Source organism: Acomys russatus, chromosome 4, assembly GCF_903995435.1.
Source record: "Acomys russatus chromosome 4, mAcoRus1.1, whole genome shotgun sequence".
In the NCBI taxonomy this organism is placed as follows: Eukaryota; Metazoa; Chordata; class Mammalia; order Rodentia; family Muridae; genus Acomys; species Acomys russatus.
The window spans coordinates 6,345,107-6,364,972 of NC_067140.1; the positions used below are offsets into that span (position 1 = coordinate 6,345,107).

Here is a 19,866-nt window from a genome sequence, read left to right on the forward strand (position 1 = left end):
GGACTCACTTGGTAGACCAGGCTGGCCTCGAGCTCAGAAAGATCTGCTCGCCTCTGCCTCCCTGAGTGCTGGGATTTTCTTTTTAAAAGTAATACTAACCGGGATTATGTTCCCTAGGCTGTCTCCAAACTTCTGATTTTGAGTGAAACATGTGACTACCATGATTTCTACTTTGAGTGTTTGATCAGTTAGTACCCACAATCGCATGTTCCTGTTCAGTGAGGCTCAAGAAAGGCCCTAGGCATTTATCGGCAGTGTCTTGGCTAATCATTTCCCAACGCAATGTTAAGTGTTTCAGTGGGGTGGGAGGTGGGTTCTCTCATTCTTTTCAGATGCTTTCACCCATTCGGTTCCATTCAGCTGCCAAGGCACTGCCAACAGTTTGCAGTTGGAAGGGGCAGCTCACAGAACACCATGAGGACACAGCATGTTCTTTGCCCTAGGGTAGGGCCACACCCTGCCTGAATGAGGGTGTCGTCCATCACTGCCAAGGGATGACATCATTTTCTGGAATAGTCCGCACTGAGTAGAGCCCCAGCCCTGCAGGGATGCCCACTCCTCTATGCCAGCCTCCTGCCATCATCTGGAGACACAGCGGCTGTCCCGCTGCCTCTGTGCAGGAGCTCAGTGTCCACAGCACACAGTTCAGGAACACCAAGCAGGCTGGTGCTCCAGGATCGGCGCTGAGACTTTGGGGGTTGGGAAGCTGGGGTGAGGGCAGCGGTTCTGCTGCCTCCTGAGGGCTGGGATCTGCTCATTGCCAGGGCAGTTCTTCCACGTCAGCTACCATGAGTGTGAAGTTCAGGCTAAATGCTCGGCTTTATGCCTGCACGGGTCGCATGGGGGACTCACTCAGACCAGCTGTGCAAGGCAAAGCATGCAGCTTGGATTGTGTCCTGTGATGAAGGATCCTAGGGCTCACTCCACAGGGCTGAAGGGAGGACTGGAGGTCAGGAACTCCCTTGCTTTACTTCAGGAAGACTTTCAGGACGCCTGGGCCAGAGTGGACCTGCTCTTTGCTGGGCACCTCTCCGGGGCTCTGCAACTTCCTCTTCCTGGTCTGGTACCTACAGGGGAAGATGAGGCCCAGGCAGTGGCAGTGAGGCCGATGACAAGCAGGTGCTGGCCACATTCGCAGAAGAGAGCAGATGATATGGCATATGTCTGAGCCACATACTATGTGCTTAGGCACTGCCTGGTGTCCCGGCGAGCAGGTGGGCAGAGTGTTGGTGAAAGGCAGAGAAACTGCACAGTGCCCAGGGGGCTGTGCTTCTCTCTAATCCCATTTTCATTGCAATGACCTTGTCTAGAGGATGCAAGGATCTCATGCAGAGGATGACTTCCTGCTGCTTGGGCAGCGGTTAGACACTGCAGGGCCAGGATGGCCATCTTATCCTTTGAGACTCTTTTTTCTATTTTTCTTTCTATTTTTAAAATTTTTTAATTAATTTATTCTTGTTACATCTCAATGGTTATTTCATCCCTTGTATCCTCCCATTCTTCCCTCCCTCCCATTTTCCCCTTACTCCCCTCCCCTATGACTGTTCCTGAGGGGGATTTCCTCCCCCTGTATATGCTCACAGGCTTCTTGGTAGCCTGCTATCCTTCCTCTGAGAGCCACCAGGTCTCCCCCTCCAGGGGACATGGTCAAATATGAGGCACCAGAGTTCGTGTGAAAGTCAGACCCCACTCTCCACTCAACTGTGGAGAATGTTCTGTCCACTGGCTAGATCTGGGTAGGGTTTTTCTTTTAGAGCTTGGAATGAACCCAAAGGGCCCACTCACATCTGTTCCTAGCTCCACCCCTCTTCAAACTGAGAATCCCACCCTGCAGGTGCAACTGCAGGTGCAGCGGCTGACAGTGTCTTTGGAGGATAATCCAGTTTTCTTCTTCAATCATGTTGGAAGACTGGTCCAAGGCCAATAGTCTATATGGCAAGTAGGGAGTCCAGAAGGGAGCAGTGGGTCTATAAGGGCACGTGGATAGAAGAGCGCCAGTCTCTTGGAGGCAGTCAGATGGGGATAGCAGACCATGTTAGAGCCACCAGCTCTCCTCCTGAATCCGTCATTCCTGGTATAAGCAAAGCCTGCTCCCAGTCTCAGAGTCTTTCTACCTTATACAAGACAGCGGCTTCCTAAAACTATTCTTCAAGGGCATAATTACAGCAGTCTAACAGCACTGTCAGGCCTCTTGTGAGTCTAGAGGGGAACAGGACACGTCAGGTAGATGGGAGTTCAGCATGGTTTGCTCTTACTGGCTTGTGAGACCTCAAACAGTATTTATTCTTTTAATCTTTCAAGACACAGTTTCTCTGTTTTTGTTCTTTGTTTTTGTTTTTTTGAGACAGGGTTTCTCTGTGTGGCCTTGGCTGTCCTGGACTCACTTTGTAGACCAGGCTGCCCTTGAACTCACGGTGATCCACCTGCCTCTGCCTCCCGAGTGCTGGGATTTACAGGTGTGCGCCGCCACACCTGGCTCACATTATTTATTCTGAAATGTCCATTCCTCCCTCTTACCGAATGGGGTAAGTAATCACATATAAGAAAATGCACAGTCCAGACCAGTAAAATAAACCCATTCCCACACCAAGCCTTGGAGAGTTGCTTTTGAGAAATAAGACCAGCAGCCAGGTAACAATGAGACATATACAGCTTTATTTAATCTGTAAAAAGTCACACTCTGGCAGAGTGACACTTTCTTATCTTAGCAGAAAGCAAGGAGTGTGTGAAATCCTCTTCCTCAGACTTGGAACCTCATGACCCTGGCTAGGCTCACATCTGGATACTTCTGAGAGAGGAGTCCTTGCTGTGCGGCAGCTTCCTCCCAGAGGGTCTCCCTGGCTGGTATGACCCCCTTATGGACAACAGACAGAGGGGCAAAAGTATTTCTGCCTGGACAGGGCTGCCCTGAGATTGTCCCCTTCCCTCCTATAAATAGATCTTGCACTCTTAAGAGGTTTCCAGAAATGGGTTCCACTTCCATGCGACTTGGCTTCCTTATGTCTGCTGACACCTAGGCTACACTTATCTATCATGACGGCTTGTTAATGGTTCATCCTTCTCCTCACTAAGACCCTAGCCACTGATGGCATTTTAAAATAACACTGTCCCCTTTTCTGGGACTGAGGGGTGGAGAAGCACTCTCCACCCAGACCTGGGAGGCACTTCCTGCAGATGCGTGGGTGTCTGCTAAGCTATCAGATGCTACAGGGGCAGCATTTTCGCTCTGCAGAGTGAGCCCAGTGCTTTGTTTCCATCTTCCTTGGCTACTCTAGAGCTTAGGACAATTTCAAGAAAACTCCACAGTGCAGCAGACACCATCCATGCGCTTCAGACCCCTCCCTCTGACTCACAGGGCAACATAAGTGAATCCACTTGGATGGGGGAGGTGACTGCCACCCTGCCTGCCTATCTGTGTAACAGGTAGCCCTTCTACTGGTCTCAGCCGATCAGTGGCCCGCAGAGTCTCCCACATTCCTCAGATGTGCCCTCTCCTGAAATCACTCTGCAAATACTGTTGTCCAAGTGGAACCAAAACCCAATCTTGTGGCCACCCAGATATCTGCTCTGCGTATTTCCCTTAAAAATGCCACCGAGGATGCAAACAAGTCCCTTTTGCAGAAGCGCTACAAGAAAGCATGTCTAAAATCACAGAACTATGCACACAGACACAGACACGCGTGCTCGCACACACATGGAGTTGGGAATCAAAGAATCTCCTCAGATACATATTTGAGGGAGCACAGGGGAAGGCTGGCAAGAGAAGATATGGAGATCAGATCGGATCAAGAAGTTGGAATGTTACAGTAATGGCATGGGTGTGGTTCTTGGTACATACAAAAAGGGTGTGTAGAGAGAATGGTAAATCCAGGCTACTTAGAGAAAGGTACTATGGCCATGCATGAGTGAAAGTGGAGGCCAGCTGACAGGATGAAATGTTCTATTATGGAGTGGTCATTTCAAGGAGGAGGGACTTGCATGGTCCAAGGGAGGAGAATCTGCTTAGCAAGACACCTCCATGGTCTGGTGTCTGTCCAGGACATCAGGGGACTCACAGGATTCTTGAGTTCCATCTGACTGATTGCTGGTCACAGACCTGCTAAAAGGACTTTCTCCAGAGCCAATGCTACTTGAGGTGGAGTGGGTTCGTGACCGGGCGAGGCGGGTCATGCTGGCAGACGGTACTGTAACAGAGAACAAGAAGTGAGAGGAGGAGCTTGGTGAACCTCAAATAATCTGCAAGTTGCAGCAAAGACTTCCCCTCTCCCAGCCCAGGATGACATAAGAGGTACCCCCATGTGGCACTACTTGCTCTAGGTGAGGGACTGTATGCAAGGCTGCCTTGCTCCTCTGCATCTGAGTCTCCCCGATTCTATTTCAGAGTACAACGGGAAACCCTGAGGGCGGAATGAAGCCTCTTAGCTGTGCCCACGCCATTCACACAGGGTTAGGAAGGTGGCTTTGGGAACACATACTGGTCACCAAAACCTGCCGCGCATGCAAGACTAAACCAAGAAAGAACGACAAACCACACAAGTAGGAAGGTATTTCACAAACACAGTGCAAGCCCGATACAACAAGACTACCATCCATGTCCACAGGCTACCGTTGCCCTCTGGGGAGGAGACACGGATGGGGAGAGGGGAGGGAAGATGTTTTGGAGCTGATCTCTACACAGGTTGTTGGGGTCAGGGGTTGAGAGAGCACAGACTCTGGGGCTATTTAATGTAGACTCCTTTTTGCTGCTGTTCCTACTTTGGCTCTAAGATCCTTTTAGCTTCAGCATGGCCTGCATAGGGCCTTTCCTGAGATAACTCACTGCCTATTATTCTGGGTCATCATTCACTGTCCCTAATGTCCTTTCCTCACTGGGGTCAAAACATATGCTATCTGTGGTGGTCTCTGGACACCCAGAGTCAAGTCTGCAGGCCCTTTTTTATTCCTGTCTAGGGCTCACTGCAAGGATTAGCAACCAGGTGGTGGTGGAAGAGGGGCCCTCCCTGCCGAGCTTTAGCTGCTACCAGCCTGGCTGGGGTGAGAGGAGGCCTGGGTAGCTCAGTGGAACCCTCTTTTTGTGTAGGGACCAGGTCTGACCTGTAGGGTGAACTCTTAGAACACACCGAGCCCTGTTCTATCGGGCTCTCACTGTACAGGAAACCGCGGACATGCTGCAGGCAGCCAATGCAGCAGGAAGAGCATGGTTGGGAGGCGGGCAGGGCCAGCACAGGAAGGTACCTGACTCGCTGGTGAGGTGACTGAGCTGCACATACGGGACTGGAAGCAGGATGGACACAGGAAAAGGCAGGTTAGTGACCCACAAGGGCTAAGTGACAACTTGGCTGCCTAGAAGATGCTGGCAGGATATTCAGCCAGGGATGAAGTTTCTTTCAAGGTCCCAGAGAGGAGCATGAGATGCTTTAATGACATGTGTCTAAACAGACAAAAGAAGCTATTCCACCCTCATTCTATAGAGCCACCCTAGCCTGGTTTAGAAGCTGCTGCACGAGCAGACATTTTCTTGGGAGAGGATGAGAATGGGCAGGGAGAGGACTTCTGCCCCTGCTGAGCCACAGGGCGGTGTGTGTGGGCTCGGTTGGTAGCAGCTACAGACGGACAACACAGCCACTCTAGACAAGACACACATGGTCTTCCTGGCAGGCGCAGTTCTGAACCCAGGGCCCAACCTCCCAGGCAGCTCACCAATGGTCGTTCTCCAATGGACACCAAAGATGGAAAAACTGCCTGCTAGGTGAAGAGTTCTGTACTGGGGTTAAAGGTGTTTATCTATTTATATCTGCCCCTGAGAGAAGCAAGTGTGAGTTTCCATGACAAATGAGAAAGCTCAGGGGTCTGAGAGATAAGAGCCCAGCAGCAGTGCATAACATGTGCCCTAAACACTGCCAGCTCATCTTGTGGCAGAACAGATTTCACTAAGGACACTGTCCCTTTCTCCTGGGGTTTCTACTTTGCTTCTGTGGGCCTTGAGCTATAACCTGCTGGGCTCAGGTATACCATATACTCTCATTCCTGACTAAGGCAGCCAAAGCTTTGGTGCCTAAGATGTGGGCCTGGAACTGGCGAGGTGGCGCATGCCTGTAATCCCCATACTCAGGGAGGCAGAGGCAAGTGGATCTCTGTGAGTTCGAGGTCAGCCTGGTCTATAGAGGGAGTCCAGGACAGCCAAGGCAACACAGAGAAACTGTCTCAAAAAACCAAAAAGAACATGATGTGGGCCTGAAGTCAGACTCTGACAGTTCAGTCGTGGTTGCCCTAGGAAGCACACTGAACACTCTTGAGCCTGAGCTATGAAATCATTTCCTAGAGACAAGTGTGGTGACACACACCTTTAATCCCAGCACTTGAGAGGCAGAGGGAGGTAGATCTCTGAGTTTGAGGCCAGCCTTGTCTACAGAGTAAATTTCAGGACAGCCAAGGCTACACAGAGAAACCCTGTCTTAACAAACAAACAAACAAACAAACAAACAAACAAACAAACAATCCACCTCTTAGTCTGAGGACATATGCTAGCTGTCAGCCTAACTTAACACATGCACAGACGAATGCCCGCTCCATACTCTCTATTGTTTTCTACTTACAGGCTGACTACAGATGGGCTGTGTCCTGAGAATTGTGGTCTCCCAGATGTTAAACTTATCTTCTAACCCATAAACTTCTGCTAAATAGAAAATATATACTACTCACTGTAGCCCATTCCCTGCAAAAAGTACTTGAAGGCCTCGGTGAGCTTCCCAGGCTGGGGGGACAAACAAAGAAGGCATTAAGTTTTGCATAGGTAGAGAGGTTAAAGTAATGAGAGTTTGTGTGTGTGTGTGTGCACGTGCGCGCATGTGTGATTACTACTATGAACACTTTCTTACCTGAACTACTTGGGGCAGTCCTCCACAGTCTGCCATCTGGAAGAGGAAGAACACTAAGTCAGCAGGACGTCCACGGAGGGGAGTGCTCTCAGCATCCCAAGTTCTTTCAAAGAGGTCAGGGATGATTGTGGCTCCTTAGTGCTTAACTGCATCCACCTCTGTGCTGCTTCAGCACACTCTGTGCAGTCTTGCTGCTGGCAATTCCCTTAGACAAAAGCCTGAGAGTGACATTCAGAGCTGCTCATCCACAGGAAGCTAGGCCAGCTTTCAGGCCTCTCGCTGGGCTGACAGTGTTGCCAGCTACACCTTTCACCCTGCTCTGCCTGCAAGCCGAACAAGCTTCTTTTCACAGTCCTGTGCCTCAGTGCTCCATGCTTTGGTGAGCCCCTTTTCCCTACTTAGTGGTCAGAAACAGGCTCTCCTATGTTGCACAGTCCTCCACTTCAGCCCCTGAGTGCTGGGCACCATGTCTGCACTCTAATCCCCTCCATCTCTTTATTGTCCTTACTCTGTGACAAGGGGGTGTGATGCTGCCAGGAGGGCAGACCTGTCCAGCCCTCCTCACCTGCCCGAGCGGGGTCTGGTGGTGCCGCTCTTCCCCTTTGAAGGGTTTTCATTGGGCAGTCTTAGAGCTCTGCTAGTGTGCACTGGAGTCCCCTGTTAGGTTTGTAACAGGTATACATACACACTCACATATATGTACACAATACATACATACATATATATACATACACACATCCATATATACAGGTAAAACACTCATACACATAAAGTCATAAAATATTATTTAAAGGTATATGAATTCCTTGTTTCATCACTAGAATTAAACCTTATTTAAATAGGAGCCATTATTTAAGACAGGGAAATGCCATAGACGGCATAAGAATTTGAGGTTAAGAAGGAACAATTTCTGGAGACAGAGGCAGGCGGATTGCTGTGAGTTTGAGGCCAGCCTGGTCTGCAAAGCGAGTCCAGGACCACCAAGGCTAACAGACAGACCCTGTCTTAAAAAAAAAAAAAAAAAAAAAAAAAAAGAGGAGGAAGAAGAAAGAGGAAAACATGAGAAACAACCATTTAATCTGACAAATATAAAATAGACCAAACTACAGTATGGGTGGGATTTTTGCAAAGTTTAGATGTTAAAACTGGTTAGAAGTATTGCTGTACACACCTTTAATGGAATCCTTGGACATCTGGGGCAAGGCCAGTCCAGGTTACATAGTGAGTTGCAACCCTTGACTATATAGGGGGTTATGCATATGGGATCTGGAGAGATGGCTCACTGGTTAAGAGCACTTGCTACTCTTCCAGAGGATCTGAGTTTGACTCCCAGCATCCTCTCAGGAGGCTCACATCCATCATGTGCGCGCGCATGCACACACACACACATTCCAAAGTCTGGTTTCTTGAGGCATGCAACACCATATTTTGTAAAAGTCAAAATTGAAACAATGATTTTTTTTTTTCAGACAGGGTTTCTCTGTGTAGCCTTGGCTGTCTTGGACTCGCTTTGTAGACCAGGCTGGCCTCGAACTCACAGTGAACCACCTGCCTCTGCCTCTGAAGTGCCAGGATTAAAGGCGTGCGCCACCACGCCTGGCCTGAAACCATGATTTTTAATCCACATTCTAGAGAAGCCCATGGGCCGTCCGCAGTTGAGAGCATGGGGAGTTTGGCAGCCTCAGAGCACTAAGCCTGTGTGTGTGCTGAGAGCTACATGCTGCTGTAAGAGGGCTTTTCTTTTACAAACACTTGAGTGAGAAAAGGGCAGGAGTCATGAGGATGGAGACAGAGCAGTGGGCCAGGTCCCCAAACAAGGTCCTGTTTGGACAAGCTCAGTGGGAGTTTCTGTCTGGGGGACACTTCAAGAAGGTGAATCTTGATAATCTTATAACTTAAACTTATAACAAGTGTAAGAGAAAAAGTTCATCCTTATCGCTAAGATACTCTTGCAGGCTTCCTTCAAAATACAATAGGGGCTAGACATGGTGATGTACACCTTTAATGCCAGCACTTGAGAGGCAGAGGCTGGCAGATCTCTGTGAGTTTAAGGACAGCCTGGTCTACAAAGTGAATTCCAGGACAGCCAGAGCTGTTACACTGAGGAACCCTGTCTCGAGAAACAAAACAAAACAAAACAAAGATTCAAGATACAAAGCATTATCAGTATTACTTTATTTCTTGTAATTTTTTTATGTTCATTTAATTTTTAATGGAACAGGAAAATATTGACATAAATGGAGGAAAACAGATATAGGCCTATCAATATATTCTAATCTTTATTTGCCTGTTTGTTTTGTAGTGCAAGATGGCCTGGAACTCACTCTGTAGCACAGGCTGGCTTCAAACTTATAGCCATCCTCTTGCCTTGCCTTCTATGAGTTGGCCACCATCCTAACCTTTTTTTTTTTTTAAAAACACGGTCTCTCTATATAGCCCAGGCTAGCCTCAAACTAACTAGAGATCCATTTGTGCCTCCTGAGTGCTAGGATTAAAGGCATGCACCACCATGGCCAAGCCTCCAGGTCTTCTGATATTATGATCTAAAAACATATAGAAAAAAGACACTAATATTTCACTACGTATTTCTTTTTCAGTGGGCAAAACATGACTTATTCAGAAAACAATATTCTTGGGGCTGGTGAGATGGCTCAGAGGATAACGTGCTTGCAGCCAAGCCTGATGACCTGTGTACGGTCCCTGAGACCCACACGACAGGAGAGAACTGACTTCTGTAACTTGTCCTAACCTCCACGTTTGCCTTGGCATCTGTTATTCCCCATCAATAAGTATATAAACGTAACTAATATATATATATTTTTCTTATTCATGAGGGCAGAGACGGGGGTGGGGGGGGTGGGGGGTGAGGCAGACAGAGAGAGACAGAGACAGCAGGAACACAAGCACCATGAGTGGAGAGAAGAGAATCACAGTGAAACTTAAAACACAGAGCTGAAACGCATCTCACTTATCACAAATGGTAGGCTCTGAGAGAAAGCACGTCACCTTTAGCAAAGTCGTATTTATAGGGTCAAGGCGAGAATTACATTCAACCTGAAAAAGAAAACAATTTTATAAATTGCTAGAATGACCGTGCTAGTGATCTTCTAAGCCAGAGAAATTAACTGTCATGTGTGATGCACGCTTTGTCTGATGGCTCAGCGTTTATCTAAAACTCTGCCATTTCCTTTTCTGATGTTTTCAGTCTTTAATGAATAGCATCCTGAGTCAAAAGACCACATGACAAACGGGCAGGGACCTCCCTTCTCTGAGGGATGAACAGGACTGTGGTCCTGGCCTGGTGGGATTTCCTTCATCTGCTGGGCCTGAGCACTGTCTCCACCTCCCTGCTCAGCCCCTCCTGCCTGGAGTGGAGGGCTGCTGCTCTCCAACCCCTCACTCCTCTGCCTCAAGATCTCTGGCTCTCCTGTACGAAGCTGAATTCTGTGACTGTTCCACTGTGATGGTCATCAAAACTAGGAAGGATGGATGGCACGTCTCCATTCTATCCATGAGTGTGTCCTCAAAGAAAATGGTCTGGGAAGGTTATCTCTGAGCTCTAGAAGGACGATATTTTCTGGTTCACTTAATCAAATAGCTTTCCCTTATCACGTTTTCTAAGAATATACACATAAGCCTGTGGCAAGAGCTTGGAAGCCAGGAGCGTGTGTGCTTACTATACATAACACAAGGGAAAATGGAGTAACTTCAAAAGCTTTAAAGCCGAGTAGGATTTCCAGAGCATCTGGGGTTCCATGGGTAGAATTATTATTACTATTACTTTTTTAATGGGTAGAATTTTAAAATGGATATCTAATGGTTAGTCACAGTGCTCAGAATATAGTAGAAAGCTGTAAATATTTTCTAAGAAACCAGTTTCTATATCTGGATTTAGCATAATAAGCCATGCTTTCTTTTCTTCACAACTTTGTATTTCTTTCACATAGTGTTTGATGTCTCCATGTTTAAGTGTGTGTGCTTTTCAGGGCCTTGCACATGCTGATGTTCTGCGCTGAGCTACATCCCAGCCTCAGTCACTGCTCTCTGACCAGTCTTTGCATTGTCTAAGTCCCCGAATAGAGATACCAGCTGTTACTGCTCAGCACTGAGTGGGAGGCGCTCAAAACGATGCTGAATTGGTGACCAAACCAGGTGTCAGTCCTGAAAAGCTCGTGTGGGCTCTCTCTCAAGTGCCTACACCAGAGGCATAGGGGCTCCCGCAAGAGTCGGGTCTAACTGATTTGAAGAGTGTCTAGTCTGTGTTTCAGCTGTAGCCCCACCTCTCTAAACAGGCATGTGGAAATAAGATGAAAAGACCTTATTTATTTAGCTAAACTATACCTTTACACTTGTCTTAGCCAAAAGGCCAAGAAGCGATGCTAAGCTATACCTTAAAAAAAAAAAAAAAAAAAAAAAAGTGAACATGCTATTTAAATCAATACAAGGGAAGAATTACAGGCCCTCGGCAGTCTTCCTACCTGCTGGATCTGTAGTGGTAATTTCCCCTAGGTGGAAAACTGAGAGCAAAAAAATCTGACAGTAATTGCCACAGAGTGGACAGTGGTACAGAGCCATCAAGGACCACATTCATCAATCCCATGAGGCCTGGTGACTGCTGAGGAACTGATTTTCTAAATGCATAACAGGAAAACCTGATAGGTGCAATTAGGCACAGCATGGCCTGGTGTGGCCGTGTTTCCATCCCGTCAGCAGGATGCCTGCTTTACACAGTCGACTACACTGCCATCCCAGCCTCCTCACACCAGGGCGCACTTACCACAGCCTCCACAGCAGGTGAATTGTCGCCCACCACCAGTAAAGTAGAGCACCTGGGAGCAGGTAGAAGAGGTGTCAGTCAGCAAGGAGGCACAAACACCGCTGCACAGGATCAGCCGTGACAGGCTGTAATCAGCAATCAGTGGGGAGACTGAGGCACTTACTTTAACGTTTTCAATCTGTTATCATTTTGGCCCAGGATAGGTCTTTCAATCTCCAGGTCTCTGCGTCTAGACAAGCAAAGCAGAATCAGCATCATTTGCAGCAAACTCATGGCCCTTCATGTGTCTCCTGGACATGTAATCCAGAGCACGAGGGTCTAGGAACACTGTCCTTTCTTCACAGCTGAGGATGGGAGGGTCCTGAGCTGTCGTCCTGAGCAGACGTGCCCATGGTGCCCTGCATGCTACAGGGATTTTGTGGGATCCTAAATGGGGAGAGCTTTACAACTCAACCAGCAGCACTGGTGAGAGCCTCAAGGCTGACTTGAGCTTTCAGAGTGGTCTACAGGGGTGAGCCCTGAGGAGAAGGTGGTCTGCAGGGGTGAGCCCTGAGGAGGAGGGAATGGCATCCTTTTACATGGGAAGAGAGTTTTACTTATAATAACTGTGTATAGGACTTTTTTTTTTTTAATTTCTTTTTTCAAGATAGGGTTTCTCTGTGTACCCTTGGCTGTCTTGGGCTCACATTGTAGACCAGGCTGGCCTCAAACTCACAGGGATCAACCTGCCTTTGCCTCCTGAGTGCCAGGATTAAAGGTGTGCGCCACCACCACCTGGTGTGCACAGGACTTTCATCTTTTTTGTTTCAATTAAAATTAGGAAAGCTCTCCAGACCAGATTCCAAACTTGGCTCTGCACCTCCTGGCTATATAACTCTGCAAACTTAGAGCTGACTCATGCAGCCTTTCCCACCACATTCCTTCTTCGGGAAACTATTCCTAGGGTAAGAACCAGTGCCCTCCTCAGCACACCCTCTGACAGGGAGAGCTCCCACTGTAAATTTTTGAATTTGAAATTTTTTTTAATTAATCAAGGAGAAAAGAGTTGACTTACACCCACATATTACTCTGCCTGTTCTCTGATAGGCCATCAGCAAACAGTATGAAAGCCAAGCCCCAGTACTCTCTCCTGTGTCTTTCTACATGTGCTTGCTTCTCTCTGGACCCCAACATTACTTGCTTTTTTAAAAAATTTATGTAACTTGGGTTTCTTTTTTTTTTTCCTTAAGACAACCTAGAAAGTACAACTGTTTTTAGACCTTACAGTCTACGTCTTTCAAATCTTTCTATAGCCCTTCTATCCTAGGACAGTTAGACATTAGAGGCAATCCCATTATACAACAATGGCGGTATATTATTTCTCCCCTCTGCTTCCTTAGAAGTCAAGCAGGTTTTAGAGCTGGACTGCACAGTTAACTGGACGGATGCGAATCAACTGTACCCATTATAGGAACCCAGGAAGAGCTGGAGGTTTTCTTGGTTGATATCTTGAGCGATGTGCAGTCTGTAGGTTTGAATGAGGTCCAAATTAGCCTGCAGCTCCTCCTAGAACATGTGAAAGAAAACACCAGTAAGCTGAGCTGCAGAATAAGTCCATTTATTTGGTTTGTGTTTTTAGTGACAAAGGCCTTTCTGCTCATGAGGGAACTTGGGATGGAGTGCACGAGTTACTAAGACACCAGTGTCCTCAACGGTGAGCATCTTTTTAACATCCACAGCACTGGCGGCCTCATCATCATTCAGTTCCATACTGTCAATCGAGGGCTCCAACTGGTAAATGGAACGGCATATCCCATAGACAGTTGTATAAAGCAAAAAGCCAGGTCCTTTTTGTTCTTTCTGTATAGAGATATTCTATACAAAAATATATATGGTAGCTACATGAGAATCCACAGGACAAAGATCAGAGATGTGCACTTACAGTGTAGGTATGACAGTGTATGTGAGCTATGTCTCCTCTGTGAAGGCCACCCACCCACAAAGAGCTGGATTAAAAGGCCAGCACTTGGAAAGCTGAAGGAAGAGGACCCAAGCTTGAGGCCAAGCCTGGGCATGGATACTGTCTCAAAGGCAAGAGGCAGAGGAATCAGAAGACCTAAAGTGATCGCCTGTAAGAAACAGGAAATAAGAGCCAGGCGTGGTGGTGCACGTCTTTAACGCCACACTCTTAATCCCAGCACTCGGGAGGCAGAGGCAGGTGGATCTCTGAGATCGAGGCCAGTCTGGTCTACAAAGTGAGTCCAGGACAGCCAAGACTACACAGAGAAACCCTGCCTCGAAAAACAAACAAACAAACATAAAAAAAAAGTACGCTGACGGACCGGCCTTTGCCCCTCCACACTCCAGCCACCTCCCAGCTCTGGACCTCATTGCTCAGTGTCTCCATCACTCACAATTATCCACAGGACACCAGTCACTCCTGCTGGAGATCTCAGTGTCCATCAGCTCCAGGGGGTTGAATAAGACCATCTCTAAGCTCCTTTCACAATAACATGCCAGCGTTCTTTGCTTTCTCTTTCTGAGTTTCTATTTTTGTAAGCCTTTCCTGAGCCTCCCAGTGGCTCTAAAGATGTCTGGTGAGGCACTGGTGTTGTCAAACATTCACAGATGGCATTCTGCTCACAGGGGACAGGTGGGGGAGATGCTGTTTTCTCTCGCTCTCCAAGAGCCAAGAGCCATGAAGCCGAGAGAAGGCTCTCCCGCAGGCCTGGCCTTTACAGGGCCACATGTCCTTCGGACTGCACAGGACACGTTATCTGCCAGGATCCAGGACATTGCAAGGCACCCTTTTCTTTCCTTAAGCACAGTAAGGCTTTGTATACAAGGCAATGAACCCAGCTCTTCTGGTTGCACAGGTGCTTACCTGGCCAAAGTGATGAGCCAAAATTATGTCCACAATGTTGGTCGTCAAGCCTGAGAGCTAAAAGATAAAAACTGTGTTAAGAGTGAGCATATGTGAGCATTTCCAGACTGTCACAAGGCTGTCCACTAAAGGAAGGTGTACATTACTGTACATACATTATCTCTCAATAAACAAACAAAGAAACCACAAGGCAGGGCGGCAAGCAACTGTAATTCCAGTTACTAGATTAGGGAGGCTGAAGTAGGAGGACCATGAGTTCGAGGAAAGCCCCTGAGATACACAGCAAGTTACCTATCAGTCAGCATAAAGACTATTTAAAACATTATATTTATGTGTTTTATGTATGAGTATTCTGTGTGCATGTACAATTGCATGCCAGGAGAAGGCATCAAACCCTATAATAGATGGTTGTGGGCCACCATGTGGTTGCTGGAAACTGTACTCAGGCCCTCTGGAAGGGATGATCTTAGCCGCTGAGCCATCTCTCAGACTCCTGCGAGACCATTTTTTCAAAACAAGCAAACAAGACCCTAAACTTAGTGTCATTTATTTGTATAACACAGTAGTTTCAAAGAAACATAAGTCTGAAAAAGGCTAAATTTCTATTCTATGGTAACACAGCATGTTTTGAAAGAGGGGTATAGTAGCAGGGTATTTTGTGCTTAAGCCTACAGTCTCACACATTCAGAAACCAGCCCAGGACTTGGAAATTAACCTGAGTCACCTCCAGATACCCTATCTCAAGGGAAAAAAAGGGGGGGGGGGGAGAAAAGGGATGAAGAGGGAGAAGGAAAGTGCCAGGAAAGAAATACACCAGGTAGTCATTTGAATTGTACAACCTGGGTCTCGCGGCAGGCCGCAGCTTCCTTCCTGCTCCTTTGTCCACATTTACACTGGGTTGATGGCAGGTACAGATCCATTTACAACCCTGCCCAAGACGTCCAAGAGACAAAAAATAAAACTCCTTCTCGTTGTAGCCATCTTTATATCAGGGAGTGGGAGGACTAGCTCTATTTACGGAATGTTCTCACACTGAACATTTTCCTCCCAATCCTTCCCATTTCAACATAATGCACCTCACAGTCTAATACATGCAGCAGTCTGTAAATCTGGAGACGGTCTATTTTCAGAAAAACTCCCAGCTCAAACGATCTCGCCATCCCCTGTCAGCTTTCTTCCTGGGCTCTGGGTGGAAGTCCTGCTGAGGACTTGGATCAGGGATGAGCTCCAGAGATGGGGGTGGGGTGCAGAGGAGGAGGTAAGGGAGGGACACGGACATGGGTGAAATGTTAAGGGAGAAAGACGGCCTGAAACCACCCCGTGGCTGTCAGTGAGCACAGGCTACAAACGGAAGAGGGAGGTTATTACCCAGCTCACTTCATGAGTTCAGAACGCAGTGCAAACACCAGTCACAACGCTCGGAGACCCAGAGTGCTCTATGAATGCCATCGGCTTGTCACACATCCCAGTGGGGGGGGGGGTCACTATAGCCACACACTAGACAGACATGTTACATAAGTCAGCCTGTGGGAGAATTCCACAGAGCCTGGCAACAGCATCGTTAGGACACTCCACCCAAAGCTAGGGAAGGCAATATTCCCCAAAATGTAAATAAACGCAGGGAGGGACTGACTGTTCAGAACCTGGCCTGCCAGTAGGTAGAAAATAAACACAGGATCTCATTTACCTGGACTTTCATAAGTAGACCAGGCTAGCCTGTCTGCTTCCAGATTAAAGGCTTAATCTTGGCACTCTGAGATTAAACCTGGATAGGTTCCCCCCCACCCCCGCCTATTTTCTTGTTTTTTTGAGACAGAGTTCCTCTGTGTAGCCTTGGCTTGATACTTTGTAGACCAGGCTCACCTTGAACTCTTAGCAATCTAGCCACTTCTGCCTCTTGAGTGCTGGGATTAAAGGCAAATACCACACGCCTGGCCTGGATAGGTTTTTCATTGTCAGTCTGGCCTCAAACTCTTATCCCCATATCTCACATCTGGCCTAAATAAGTTAACTTTTTGATCATATACTATTCTATTCTTAGCGTCAAGTTTTCGTTACCCTCTGTAATTGGTATGCAGGCGGTGTCTATCTTTTTGTCTCACGTTTTCACAAACACCCTGGCTTGGTGAGTTTCTAGCTATGTGACTTTAAATAGTGTATTAATTGGCTTGGTTTTCCTGAGAAGAGCAGCTTAGACATAAAAACAAACCATTTAAGAACAGTGGCTGAGCTGGGTGGTGGTGGCGCACGCCTTTAATCCCAGCACTTGGAAGGCAGAGGCAGGTGGCTCTCTGTGAGTTCGAGGCCAGCCTGGTCTACAAAGTGAGTCCAAGACAGCCAAGGCTACATAGATAAACCCTCTCTCAAAAAACCAAAACAAACAAACAAAAGAACAGTGGCTGTGGGGCTGGGTGTGGTGGTGCATGCCTGTAATCCCAGCACCCGGGAGGCAGAGGCAAGTGGCTATCTGTGAGTTCGAGGCCAGCCTGGTCTACAAAGCGAGTCCAGGACAGCCAGGACAGAGAAACCCTGTCTCAAAAAACCAAAAAACTGGTTGTTAAAAATATTAGAAAATAATTAAATATCATTACTAACCCTCCACTTAAATCTACATCACTATACTATGGATACTGAATTACCAGATATCATGGGTTTGAGAGTATCAATAAAAATTCCTGATACGTGTGATAAATGAGGTCATAATACTCTGGAGAAATTCCTTTCGGTTGCAAATTACAAAGGCATTTATGGCAATTAGAAAAGTATTTAAAACGGAATTATTACATTAGTCATCGTTGAGCAGGAAATGAAAGCTTAACTTCTTTTTCTTTTAGGGAAGACATTTATCAACTCCCATAGATCCATATCAAGCCATAAAAAAAGCAGTTGCACTTCAATAAGAAAAGGGACTGCCGTCATTGCAGCCTGGAAACAGGGATCCGTGTTTTAGCATGGGGGAGTCTCATGCTGGCGGGGTGTGAGCTGTGTTTTAGCATGGGGAGCCTCATGCTGACGGGGTGTGAGCCGTGTTTTAGCATGGGGAGCCTCATGCTGACGGGGTGTGAGCCGTGTTTTAGCATGGGGAGTCTCATGTTGACGGGGTGTGACGTGTTTTGGCATGGGGGAGCCTCATGCTGACGGAGCGTGACGTGTTTTCCATGGTCTCTTTTACTCTCGTTTAGCATGGAGATTTTTATATTTCTTAGTTATTGGCATATTTATTTGCTTTCTATCTCCTGACACATATTTTAAAGACCAATTCCTTCATTTCTCATATGGTAAACATGAATAATCCATGTGACTATTGGAACAGTAGGGAAGAGCTATTTCTGAGTTTACTAGAGGTAACAGTTCATTCATTCATTTTACCTAGTAAGAGACTAAAAATGCATGCCGAGCTAAGACAAGACATTTCACATACAAGAAGCTAGCAAGGGACTGACATGCAAAAATTTTTTATGTTGAACGGAAAACCTCTACCTGAGGGGCAGAAGATTTTAAAAGGAACTTTACAAGAATATTCCAAAAAAGGGAGTGACGTCACTCGCCTAGCCTGTGAAAAGGTCTGGCTCAGTTTCTACACTGTAAGGAAGAAACAAACAGGATGGCAGCAAATTGTTTGTTGTTGCTGCAATGACAAGGGAAGAAGCTAGACACAGAAGAATACAGTAAACAATACCAATTATATGAAGCTTCAGAGCAGATGAGACCTGTCTGTTGGCAACAGAAGTTCAGAGTAAGGTATTATCTGGCAAGGAGCGTGAGTCAGGGAAAGATCTGTAAATATTCCATGTACTGGCTCAGTGGTGAGGACATGTGTGAATACTTATAAGTTGCACACTTAAAACCCTCTGTGAGGGGCTGCAGATGAAGGAATGTTAGGAATATTTGCATAGCACATTCAGTTCACAACACAACAAAACATCTCATTTTGCCCTTAAACTGTATAAAAAGGTAAGTTTCTAAGGGACCAGGAAATGAACAGATGGACACCACCATTACTTACTTTTGATGCTGCCCAGTCAATCCAGCCTTTAGCACACGGGTCGACATTAATGAGCACAAGACCTTCTACCATCTCTGGATGATTGAGCTGAGAGAGACACAGAGAGCTGTGTGAGACTCCCATTCCCCACCCTAAAGCAGTGGGCATGGCCACAGGTCTCTCTAGGCCTCAATGCCTCATGTCTGAAAGGAAGACGGCAGAGAGGTGCTATCAGAGGGGCACGTACAGACAATATCTCTTGGACCTGACCCGGCACCTGGAAACCAGTCTCTCAAAATGAGATCAAGGCGTCTTCCCTTGGCCGGGGGCTTGAGCAAGACAGGATTTTGTTTGCTGCAGCAGAGGGGAGCATGCTGCACTTGTTCAACTCATAGAGACTTGCTTTGGGGCAAGTGTGCTAAATCACTTGGCATGAGGGCTACTCGGGTCACATGGGCTGCTTTGGCATGACATGGGCTCTTCAAAGTCTTTTCCTGAAGCCATCTGAATAGTAGGCAATGCCACCCCAGAAAACACTTTCCTGTCACCCAGGAGGAATTTCTTAACAGGAGTCCTTCCGGAGGGCTTGGCAGGAAACTGCAGTCCACTGCGTTGTTACTTTAAGATGTCATTTCAAGTTCTATTCAAGCTCTCTCTATGGCTTTAACCATCTCCCCAGAAGCCGCATCTGGGTCTCATTAGGGTGTTCTGTCCTGCTTGAGAATTTTCAGGTCCTCTACACACACAGTGCAACCTCCACACGCATGCGCCTGGAGCCGCTGGCACTTGAGAACTAACACAAGCCCAGAGCAGCACTGGTCACTCAACACAGCCCCCAGCTGGGACCTACACAATGCCTGGGGGACCTGAGACTAATCCTTCCTGTACTTACTGCAAATCGGCTGAGGATGTAGGCTCCTGCTCCGACTCCAATACCAATGATGCTCTTCACACTGTGAACAGGATAGACAGACATTTGATAGAGACAACTGCGGCTGGGAAAACTATAAGCTGGGTACATATCCAGGGTCAAACAGAGCTGCTTGACGAAACTTCTTTCACTTCTCAAACTTCACTGTCTTATATATGTTAACAAGAATAGCATCACCTACTTTCAAATTTGCTTTTATAGTTCAGTGAAATATGCCACGGGTGTGGTGATGCACACCTTTAAACTCAGCACTTGGGAGGCAGAGGCAGGCAAATCTCTGTGACCCCAGCCGGGTCTACATATTGAGTTCCAGGACAGCCAGGGCTACAAGAGAGACTCTCACAAGGAAAATAAAAGGGTGTGTGTACATATATGCAAACACATATACACATACATGCACACACAATACACACATATACATATACATGGAAT

General features: G+C 47.1%; 1 protein-coding gene across 4 annotated transcripts in view; it reads right to left on the minus strand.

The window, feature by feature from the left end:
* Nucleotides 1-3,339: 3,339 nt before the first annotated feature.
* The window catches only part of LOC127187600 (protein NDRG3), a 62,068-nt gene continuing 45,541 nt past the window's right edge, over nucleotides 3,340-19,866 (minus strand). For 2 of the 4 annotated variants that reach the window (XM_051143658.1, XM_051143657.1), the window contains 11 exons: nucleotides 19,396-19,456; nucleotides 18,525-18,611; nucleotides 14,519-14,575; nucleotides 13,097-13,200; nucleotides 11,819-11,884; nucleotides 11,656-11,707; nucleotides 9,885-9,932; nucleotides 6,879-6,914; nucleotides 6,703-6,754; nucleotides 5,236-5,274; nucleotides 3,340-4,184 (listed from right to left, as the gene is read on the minus strand). In XM_051143658.1, the coding sequence (XP_050999615.1) occupies nucleotides 4,003-4,184; nucleotides 5,236-5,274; nucleotides 6,703-6,754; nucleotides 6,879-6,914; nucleotides 9,885-9,932; nucleotides 11,656-11,707; nucleotides 11,819-11,884; nucleotides 13,097-13,200; nucleotides 14,519-14,575; nucleotides 18,525-18,611; nucleotides 19,396-19,456 (784 nt within the window). In that variant the 3' untranslated portion in view covers nucleotides 3,340-4,002. The remainder of the gene's footprint in view (nucleotides 4,185-5,235; nucleotides 5,275-6,702; nucleotides 6,755-6,878; nucleotides 6,915-9,884; nucleotides 9,933-11,655; nucleotides 11,708-11,818; nucleotides 11,885-13,096; nucleotides 13,201-14,518; nucleotides 14,576-18,524; nucleotides 18,612-19,395; nucleotides 19,457-19,866) is intronic. The other 2 variants (XM_051143660.1, XM_051143659.1) reach the window with 1 other exon arrangement.